We start from the raw sequence: 11,516 nt of genomic DNA, 5'->3' as shown, positions 1-11,516 counted from the left end.
TTGTCTGATTTATTTTTAGCAATGTTTTAATAATGAATCTATTCAATTTCATAATAGTGTGAACTGTTTATTCTCAGTTGAATCATACACATTTCAAAAACACATATGCATTACTTTATATAAGTTTTGACATCCAATAGTGAAAATTATGAATTCCAAAGAATGCACTCTTGAAAACTATCCATTAACTAGGGGAATCAGATTTGATATTTCTCACATGTATTTGATAATCATTGATGTAAGAAAAATGGAGTAACTTGTTTAAGTGAATTTTAAGTACTAAAATGCATCAAAATGCAGAATTTTTGGTGCCGGAACCCCCCCCCCCCACACACACACACACTTTGCTTCGATTATTTTCAGTATTATTAGGAAAGGGACACTTTCATCTCAATCTTCCTCTAGTGAAATAATTTTTATTTTCCAAAATGTTTTTGAAATTTGTTAAGTGATTTGCCAAGTTAGGCTTAACTTTAAATGCTGTGTACAGTTTTGGTCTGTTGATCTAAGAAAGAATATTGACTTAATAAAAAGGATTCACAGGAGGGCCACTAGGATGATTTTGGAGAAATGTTATTTTAAGGGAATGGGTTTAGATCTCTCAGTTTACTTTCTCTTGTGTAAAGTAGGGTAAGGTGATCTTAGTTACAAGATTAATCGTGGGTTTGATAGGATAAAAGGTAATATGACAAGAGGACACAAGTTTACAATTTGGAAAAGATAGGATAGGTTCCAATGAAGACAGTTTTATTTTTCTAATAGGGTGATTGACTTATGAAATGAGTTGCTGTTGGCAGCAAGAGCTTCAGAGGAGAATTGATGATTTCTTGAAACAAAATAGAGGGGAGGGGGGGACAAAATTTTTACTTTTGTCAAGGGTGAGTGTGCAAAGAAGCCTTGAAGGATCAAAGGGTCCCTTATTATTTTTTGTAAGTTAACTGTAATTAATATGAAAAACTTACAACTAATCCAACTTCAACTATCCCACCACATACTTGTATTTAATGACATAATACTATACTTCATTAGAAAATTGTAAACAGTTTACAATAACCAGAGGTAAAGCTAATGGTGAATGATGTACTAAAGATGTTCATTATTATTTTAAAAAATTAGTTAAGAAATTAAGATGTAGACATGATAGTTTGAAAAGGTTGTAATATTCTGTAAAATTATTAATCCTGTAATTACCAGGAAGAAAATTGATGAATTTACAGCAGAACTGAATATATTTAGTGTTTGAAATATGATAGGAAAAACCTCATATGTGAGAGTATGAACTCTGTCCGTGAAGTATTGTAATTTTGAACAAATGCTATTATATCTTACAAGTTGTGGTAAACAGAGTAGCATAACTTGTTTGGAATAGCTGTATTTGGAATGGAAAATTTATAACTACAAAATCAAGTGTCTCTATTCTGAAAATTTTGAGTATTCAATGTTATTAATATCCTAAATACAAGTTGTGTACTTTGTTGTGGAAGATGTTTATACAGTGTGAGTTCTAGTGAATACATATGTTTCTCAGTATCAAGAAAACATTGTCAGTATATCTACAAACATGATTAATATGTAAAGCTTTGTTAGTCTTTTTCACTAAGATTTTTTTTTGTGAATGAAAATTCAACTTCCAGTGCATATAAATTTGTAACTTGACAGCTGAAGTTAACACCCATAAGTATTCCCTGTATTTGTTGATTATATGTTAGCCATATTATATGTGTGTTATCAAGTTAAAAAATATACAGCTCATATATTTTATTATGAAACAATAATAATTTTTATAATTTATATACAACAATTAGTAGAGCCCAAAGCATTTTGGAATCCAGGGAAAGTGGAATAAAATTGTTACTGTACAGATTTTACTTGCCTTGTAAAGTGCTTTGAATGAATAGAAGTATAATAAAAACAGTAAACTGACCTTTCTATTATGTTTTGTTTTATTAAAGCACATACTAGGTTATAATAAAGGCAGCAGTTTCCAAACATCCCCACTAAAAATTAGTTGCTAGAGGGGTCTCGGCAATTGCTCAATAAATGAATGACCTATTTATAATATTGGCCCTTTGGCCTATGCACTAACCAATTATTGTCATCACTTTGCATGACACACACACACACACGTGTGTGTATATATATATATATGTGTGTGTGTGTGTGTGTGTGTATGTGTAAATATGATACTCATCATGTGCAGAAAACCAATCAACAGTCAAGGTTTTGACCTCTCATTCCAAATAATCAAGGAATCCATAAGAGAGGCTGGGAAAACTTGAGAGGTTGGCATGTTTAAAGGTATATGGAGATTTTATTTGTAACTAGTTGGGGAGTCATTCAGGTTCTTACATACAGCATTTCTCATCACTTCTTGTCTTTTCTTCCTGATCTTTTCCTCCTCTTTCCAATCCTCAGCATCATCTGTGTCTCAAAGCCATGGTAGCAGATCCTTTGGACATGAGAGCTATCAAAACGGCTGTTTGCTCCTTTCCAGGGTTTCATTCTCACCTTTTTGTTGTCCTTAAAAAAACCAGGGAAAGGCATCCTGTCATTGATCTTTTCTCTCTCAACCCCTATCTGGTGGTTCTTCGGTTTAAAATAGAGGGGTTTCTTACTTTCTGTTGGTTCTTTTCCCAAGACTATCGATCACCGAGGTCAATGACTGAGATGCCTTTTCCGTATCTCAATTACTTCATCATAATGTTTCCTTCATTTTGTCACCTGGATCAGGTGTACTAGTTTTGAGCTCTCCTCTTTGGTACCTCTTCGGCTCCTTCAGTCTTCAACAGAGTCATGAGTGCATTTGCTTGCCACATCTATTATCTTGGACTTTGTTTCTATCATTACATGGATGACTGACTTCTCCTTGTCTCTTCTTCCAAGAGGTAGGTTGTCTATGTTGGCTGGTCAAGTATTCCAAGTCATTTCTCTCTCTGACTCAATGCTTAGCCCATTATGGAGACATTTTCAATTCTTAACTCAGTGAGGTTCAGCCTTCCCCATTTGTCTGAGGGACATGGAGCATCTAGTCACCTCAACTCTTGCCTTTCCTATACTTTCTATGTTGAGAGGTTTTGTCTCATTTGGAGACTTTCATGTCTCTGGATCTTGTCCCTTTGGCCGGGCTTACTTAAGGCTTCCTCAATGGCCTTTGAGATACTCTTCTTTTGTGATGCTGCTGCCTTCTCTTCTTGAGGAGAGCTAGAGATCTAACCTCGTCCATTTTGTTTGTAATACTCTTAACATTTGAGCAATAACCACTGTACTTATACTTGAATCTACTACATCTTTAAATTTGATAACTACAATTTAACTTATGCATTAAAAGTTCTTTTTTCAGTCTAATCATTGCTATCCTATCAGTTTGTTTATTTTGACTTCCCCAAGTTTCCTCACAATTATGCAAGTTTAATCAAACTATCTCTAATGAATATCTGTATAGCTTCTCCAAACATTATGAAGTATTGTGTCTTATTACTATTGCTTATACATTTGTACTAATTCTTAGGGCTTCACTAAATAAGGCTCTTGTACCACATGCAGAACTTGTTTGATTGGCTTTAAAGGGGGGTGACATATAACATTTTCTGGAAATTCACCCCTACTGGGCAGCATCTTTGTATTAGTGTAACTTATTTCAGTATGTTACCTAACTTGTACTTTTAGGTGTTTTGGAGGTCTGAGACATAACCAAAGCCCAAATAAGTTTCATGAAGATCAGCCCCCAAATCCATAAAGTTTTTATGGAAACCAGGTTTTATTATTCCCACTCCTGTGCTAAAGGAATAGTAAGGGATAAAATTGAAATGACTGTTGAACTTGCAGAAATGGGAAAAATAAAGGGTTTTGAAATTTCTAAGGGGCATACCCAACAATGAATTCTTGAAGAAAATGGTGAAATTTTAATATCTTTGAATTTTTCAAGAACATTTAACTTCTTAGTACACTTCCTATATAATTAATATGTATGCATATGATAATGTTTTGTCACTGGAATTATCTGAAAATGCTATGTGAAGTATATTTCTTACACTGTTATTCTTTGTTTTTTAAGCATTTATGTATTAAAAATGTGTTATCTTTGATGTCTAGGTAGCTCATTATAAATTTTAAGTCATTTCCAAAGTGAAATGTAACTTATGAGTTAAATGTATTACTTCTTTAATTATGGTTTTGTATGAGCATTTTGTTGAAGCTCAGTATGATGCATTTCCATTAATATTATGTATGCTTTTTAACTTATCCAAGGTTCACTAACTTTATAGATCATCATTAAAAATATTTCACTTAGTAAATTAATGAAGCTAATTCTATACAACAAATTAGCATGGAGTACATAATGCCTATAACTATTGCAAAAGAAAAACAAAATTACAATGATTATAATGCACTGAATCAATGTTTGTACATTACTGATAATTATATTTTTGGCACTGATGAACAACCACCACATTAATCTTCTAACTCACTGCAACTTGTACCTCCTAAATATGCTCAGGTTAAATGGTATCAAACTACTCAAAAGTTTTCATTTTCTAGCTAAATAAATTATTTATATTAAGTAGAATAATCATTAACTGTTATTGAGTCATAACTTCAAAGACAACATTTATTGTATACATTTATCTGAGTTTTAGATAATTTTTACCCAATCTTTTATGATATTTGCACACTATAAGAACTCAATATTTTTTTTCATCTTTTATAATGCTGTAATTGCTTGACTTTGCAAAGTTATTGACAAAAAAGTTAGTTATATATAAATTTTGATGCATACATTTGTAAGTGCACTCACATGTTAGTTAAGCACATTGTGTCAAAGAAGTCAGGAATTGGGATTGAATATAGAAATCTAGAAACATGTATTAAATTCCCTTATTACCAAGTTTAATTTTCTATGACATTGTAATATATTTGAGTAAATCCTTTGATCAAAAGTACAAATTTTATCTTCAGTTGTGTTTCTGAATGGTTTTTATTCCATTCTTAGTAAGAAATAAGAAGGGTGTAATTCATTTTGTAGGCGTTAAAACTTTTGTCAAAGAAATGATTGTTGAACTTTGTATAAAGATATGTAATCTGTAGTTGTTCAAATTCCAAGGTTCACTTGTGTGTAAAGATAGTTCTCTGGGCCAATCTCAAACAAAATGTGGGATTATAGTTCAGAACAAGGGCCACAGTGATGGGGGGCTCACAATCTCCTTCATCCCCCATTATTGATATTATTGAACATTTATCATCATTGATATAAGTTGATGTTAACTACATTCATAGATGGCCCCATGTTCTTACACCAAACAAAAAAAACTTAAAATTTTCTACAACGCTGCATACACACAGTGTGGGGATGGCATACAGATGTCATATATCTTGAAGAGTGTGCTAGCACTCACTATGCAGGATGAAGTTTGTAATACAACAGCCACCATAATGCTGATATAAAGAGCCATTTCTTAAGTTATACTGACTTCCTACTTTAACCTATGACCTTACAACTTTATTCTGTAAGACACTTCTGCGGCCAATGACAATCATTTAATTAATAACATGAAACAGTGTGGAAGGATATTAAAAGCTGGGTGTTGAAAGCAGGTAACAGGAAGCACCCCTACTGCCATACTTTGGCAGCTTCCTCTTTGTACAAAGTCATCATGACCATCCCACATTTTATGCCATGTTTTAAGTATATACATATTGAGTTTTTAAAGCTTATACAAAACTTTTGGTAGGGTAATAATGAAAACTGTAATAATATATTATAAATAAATTGTGTGAAAATTAGGATTTTTGTGTTATTTATCATAACCTCCACCCCAAACTTTTTTAAGTTCATAATCCAGACAAAGAACAGGTGCCTCAGCTTTTTATACAATGAAAGCCAAGAATGTTTAAATAACTCAAGAAGAGGTCAAAAGAAAAATGGCATGAAAGATGCTTCAGTTCTAAAAATAAAACAGTCATGTTAATTTAACTTTAATTGTTTTGAAAGTAAATAATGTAAAAGCTATATATACATCAGAAGTATGTTTAAAATTTTTTAATAAGAATTAAGGGCTCTTGAAAAAAAGGCACAATCAAAATTGTCAAAATTGTTTCATGTATATCTGATCATTAGCCATTTAATAAGTATATAATACCCAAAATTATCAGTATCTTTTTTGTTTATTGTAGCCAAAAATGGTGTGAAAAACTGACATATATAGAAGTCAGTTTCAACATACATGTGTCCTTTATGTCAAATGTTTCTAGTTGATTGATGTATGTAAATAGTACAGCTTGTCTTTTGTTTCTTTTAAGGGTGATATTAAAAATGTATCTTGATAAACTACTATATGTGTAAAATACGTATTACAAATTACCATACTAGTTAATTTTGTTTGTGAAATTTGAATAAAGCTAAGATCAGCCACATCAACTAGTTTCTAATTTACAGAAATTGCAGAGTTGAGTAAGAGTTTATGCATAAATCATTGTAATTTATGAATAAACATTGTAAAGTAAAAGGAACAAAGCTTTATAATATGGTAATACATGTTGTATGTGTATTAGTAACTTCAACTGAACTTTGAACATTCTTTATTATAGATGTAGTAAGATGTATCAGTACAAGTCAGCAACTACCTACCAACAAAACTCCACCTGGTAAGAACTGTAATATTTCAGCAATTTGAATGTGTTTTGCAGTTTATAATTTGTTTCAGGTTATAGAGCATAAGACCAAAAACAAGAAGTTGAAATTTCTTCAAACCACTAGCATTTTCTAATTTAACATCAACTCGTCATAGAAATATAACCCAAGGTACATTTCTGACAATGTGATATATAGAGGTTGAGTTATGTTATATTCAAATGATTTTGGAGCCTTGCCACATATTTTCATTCTGTCACCACATTCAGTCATACTCTTATCTGACAGTACATGCATCTTTAACAATAGCTCTGCAGTGTAGTTTTTATTGCAAAAAGATTCCTGAGACAGGTATTGTATTCAAAGCAAACCCGTCCTCTTGTGTGAGAATGATAATTCCAAACCCCCTGTTTCAAGAGAAATCCACAAATGATGTGTCTAGTGACTTAACCAGTACATCATGCCTTTGTATGGAATGGTATGAACACCTCTTTCATTCTTCAACTACTTTAGGTATGTGATGACTGGACTGGTATGTTGTGTGAGCAACTTGTGTACTGTTGCCTGGGGCATATGGGTACCTTTTTTCACTCATCTATATGTTTGTAGATTTTTACTTGTTACAAAATGCCCCATTTTGCTTATCATGGCTGGGGTACAACTTGTTACATGTTTCTTTCTGAATCGTCCTGGTGTCCCAAGTTGATCCATATTATATAGTTTTTCAATGCCATTAAATTACAAGGGATATCCTCATCTTGGAAATACTAAATCTTGTGTCTGATCATATCTTTATGATCTGAGTGTATGAATATCTTGCATCAGAAGTGCTCTGATACATGGCATTTTACTGTAACTACATCATTTTCTTACTTGCACATGGAAAATTATTTTAATATAACTTACTCAACCCTATGTTCAAAATGGCATGTTAGCTTATAGTGGTATGGAATTTGAATACTTTTAAATACTATAATTAGTTTGTTTTCATTTGTTATGTTAATGATGGGAATTATTTCTTGTTAGAAGCTTATAAAGATTTTGTACTGTTGTTTAGAATAAATATTTATTATTCTTTTGTAATTATATGTTTTGAAATAGACCATAAGAAATTGTTGTTTTAAAAAAATATAAAATATGCTGTACAAAGTTTTTGAATCCATGTAAGTTAAGTAAGCTGGCATCAGTAAAGAAAAAACAGGGTCATAATTAGCAAGTCAAGATAGTCTTTAGTAAATTCAGTTTCACAAATTCATTGTCAGTCGAAACAAAGTAAGTAGTGAATAAAATTGGCTGTTATTTTAGAGATTTGGGTATATCAAGTTGTACACTTGTCAACAAGTACAACTTGTCTCTAGTCTATAACATAGGCTTAAGTTACTTATTAGGTGGGGAGGTAGGCTCAGAATTGTTGTTTTGAATTTTTTAAGATAAGAACATTTCTTGGTTATTGGATGAAGGAAGATTTCAAGTTGTTCTGTTCATTTCAAATTAAATTGATCTATATATATTAAGTTGCTACAATTGTTTAAAATTCTTGAATAAATCATCAATATTTATTCATCTGTAAGTCTAATTATGTATAAATTCCAGAAGAATTTGATTAAAAGACTAACATAGTAATATTTTATTTGACCAATGGAGTATCTTTGTTTGTTTGATTTGTACTTTTACCCCACTAAAATATTATGTACTTTGCCTTGACGCTATTAAAATCAGGTAATGATAAAGCAAACATTTTGGAATGGTGATTTTTAAGAACTACTGAATTTAATAAAAGAAAATTTAAATTGTATGAAGATGAGAGAGGTTTCAAGTTCCTTATTTATTATTTTATATTTTATACATTTAATGCATCTTATTTGGTATCTCAATTTTTGATACAAAAAATTCTGAAGAGTAGGTGATTGGAATAAGAAAGAGAGTTTGGAATTAAAGTTTGCTTCACCCTATTCTCATTACTATTTGTTATTCAAGATTTTGACTTTATTTAACAGTTTACATAATTGTTTGTACAAAAAAAAAAGTTTTAAATGTTGCTATAGCTTTTATAACACTTTAGATATTTTTACACCAAATGGTAACATAAAAAAATAGTTTAAGCTTTATGGCAAGAAAATCAATCTAGTACACTAAAACTGTGATTCCTAAGAACATGTACCAAGAATAATACAAGTGTAACTTGTGTCATTTTGGTTGGCAGTTGTGATAACACATTTCTGTGGTGTTTTCAGAAGAGTTTTGTAGTAGTTAGAAGTATGTATTTCATTCTTCATAGTTATGTGTAGCTCTAACTAATATATATATTTTAGGTGGAAAAAAATCCTTAGAAAAGCCAGGAATAAAGAATGTGGTATTAGTAGAAGGTGCTCGAACCCCTTTCTTAATGTCTCAGACTAACTACAAGGATCTTATGGCAAATGACCTGATGAGACATGCTCTTTTGTATGTTTTCCTTTTAAATCTTTTATTACTATATAAGTTAGTATTACTTATAATTTAGATGGTTCTCACTCAAATAATGGAAATCAATAGATCTTATACAACAATATTTATCTTGAGATACTATTTTTGTTAAACATGACAAGGTACACTGAAGGTACATTTGAATTAGACATCTTTCACATGTTGTTGTAATTGTTTTGATAAAGTGCTTGTTTCCATAAAATTTATTAAGTAATTTTTTTTGCTCTAAGTATTAGTGTTATTTTTGTGATATAATGGTTATCTTTAGCTAAATGAATCAGAACATATACATCTTTACAGGAAAAAAATTTTATAACAACTTCCAAACATCTTTTTGAATGTTGATTATCCATCGTACAAAGTAAATTTGATTTTAAGATTAAAAATACTTCTGATAAGGTACTCCCCCTCCGCTTACGAGATTAGCTTTTTTTGTTTTGCGCTGCTCTCTGTGTACGAACGTTTTCAGAAACGCATGCCACAAGTCTTCATCATCCCTTTGGTGGAATCCAAAGTTCCAACATGTCTCTCATGCAAATCATCATGCATCACCTCTCCACCAAAGGAGAGCACTACTGTTACGTGAAGCATGTGACTCCCTCTATGTGCCACTACCAAACTATCACTTCTCTTTGGCAGCTGTCGAGTTCAGACGTTCTTTCTTACATTGTTCAGTTACTTTGAAGTGGTTTAATCTTTCATTTTGCAGTTTTTATATTTTTCTTAACTTTATTTACTACACTCTACAGTTGTGGAGTTAATATTTTAATTATAGCATTACTTCCTTGTGTTTGCCACTCTGCCCGCTTATGAATTCTGAAGTTACAGTCACAACTTCACAACTTTGGGTACTTTGCCAGCATCTGATGCCGTATTTTCAGCCACTGGAGCAGGAGTTCTATCTTGGGATATATTGTTGCTCATTTGCCAGGAGATTGAGCGGTACATGAGCCAACCTCTCTTGCCTACTTCTGCCCCTCTTCCTTCTGAAGCTTTCAAGTTGGGGCAGGCTGATGACGATTTTGATAGCTTGTTCCCCTCCCAGAGTTTGCCTTGCCTTCGGGGTTTCCAGCTATTGCCTGTATAGCCGAGTTTCTCACATATATCTTTGAGAGGGGTTCTTCGAGCTTCTCTATTTTTATGTTTCAGGTGGCGTTATCCCATACCTTACATTTTTCCCATTTCCACAAGGTCTTTGCTTCCCCTGTCTTTTCCATGTTGATCCATTCCTTCTGTCTTTGTCAGCCACTGAGGCTTCCGTCACTCCCGGACTGGGACATTAACGTGGTCCTTCATGTCTTCACTTTACATATAAGTTCTTACATAGGTTTTGGGTTATCCATCTTCCCCTCTCGACTTGTCATCTGTGTTTTGGGTCACAGAAGGTCCTGTCCTGGATTTTCCCTCATTTGATGACGGGGTTGTTTTGGGCTAGTTTCACGGTTGCGAGGGTTGAGTGGATGCGATGTACTTCCCTTGGATTCCAGATGACACATTTCTGGATCCCAGGCATTAGGCTACCCTGTGAGTTCCTGAAGTCGAAAGTTAGGTTTCTTCTTGACTCTGGGACTTGAGATGAAGATGGTATGATCCTCATCCTACCCTCGTGAGGATGTCTATACCAAGCGAGTGAGGTTTTTTGATGCGGATGACTTACTGACTACAGTTTGTTCCCCCTAGCCATTCTACACCATGGGACATATCCTCACTTGTCCACTTTCCATCATGGGATTGAGTGATTTTAATTTCTGTCTAAGACCACATAGCTAAACTATACTCTCCTATGCAGATGTGCTCCCTTCATGTTCCTCCATGTCTGGTCCTCCTGATCATATCGATATTACTGGTGAAGAGATACCTGGCTCAGATGTGGTGCAGTGCCCATCTTCAGATCATCTAATCTGTTCCTCTCATTTTAGGGGTGTCCTCTGGATACTTACAGGGCTTACGCCTGTACTTTCCTCATACCAGTCCATCCTCCATTTCAGTGTGGGATTCAAGCTAATTTTGTCAGTGGAGCGAGAGCACCTTATCGAAAGTTATAATTTTCCTAAATGAAAATGTATTTCCGATAGGTATTTCCCTCCACTCACACTTCCCACACATCCTCTCCACAATCCTCTGGTGCTTGCATCTTCTGCCAAATTTAGAAATGATAGTTCATTAGTGGCACGTAGAGGGGGGTCGATTGCGTCATGTGATGGTAGTGCTCTTTTGTTGGTAGAGAGGTGACGCATGATGATTTGCATGAGAGACGTGTTGAAACTTTGGATTCCAACAAGGGAATGATGAAGGCTTGTGGCATGCATTTCTGAAAAGGTTTGCATACAGAGGACAGCACAAAATGAGAAAAGCTAATCCAGGGTTCGTACGTGTCCTGGAATGTCATGGAAATCCTGGAAAAACGCGATTTTTTTTCCAG

At 33.3% G+C, this 11,516-nt stretch overlaps 1 protein-coding gene across 1 annotated transcript in view; it reads left to right on the top strand.

Moving 5' to 3' along the window:
* The window catches only part of LOC106465415 (trifunctional enzyme subunit beta, mitochondrial-like), a 45,498-nt gene that overhangs the window by 2,524 nt on the left and 31,458 nt on the right, over positions 1-11,516 (top strand). The window contains 2 exon segments of the mRNA XM_013925642.2: positions 6,586-6,642; positions 8,941-9,073. Coding sequence (XP_013781096.2) covers positions 6,586-6,642; positions 8,941-9,073 — 190 coding nt within the window.

This window comes from Limulus polyphemus, unplaced genomic scaffold, assembly GCF_000517525.1.
Source record: "Limulus polyphemus unplaced genomic scaffold, Limulus_polyphemus-2.1.2 Scaffold1936, whole genome shotgun sequence".
In the NCBI taxonomy this organism is placed as follows: domain Eukaryota; kingdom Metazoa; phylum Arthropoda; class Merostomata; order Xiphosura; family Limulidae; genus Limulus; species Limulus polyphemus.
Note: the sequence above shows the minus strand (reverse complement) of the source record. Positions and strands in the feature narration are given on the sequence as shown.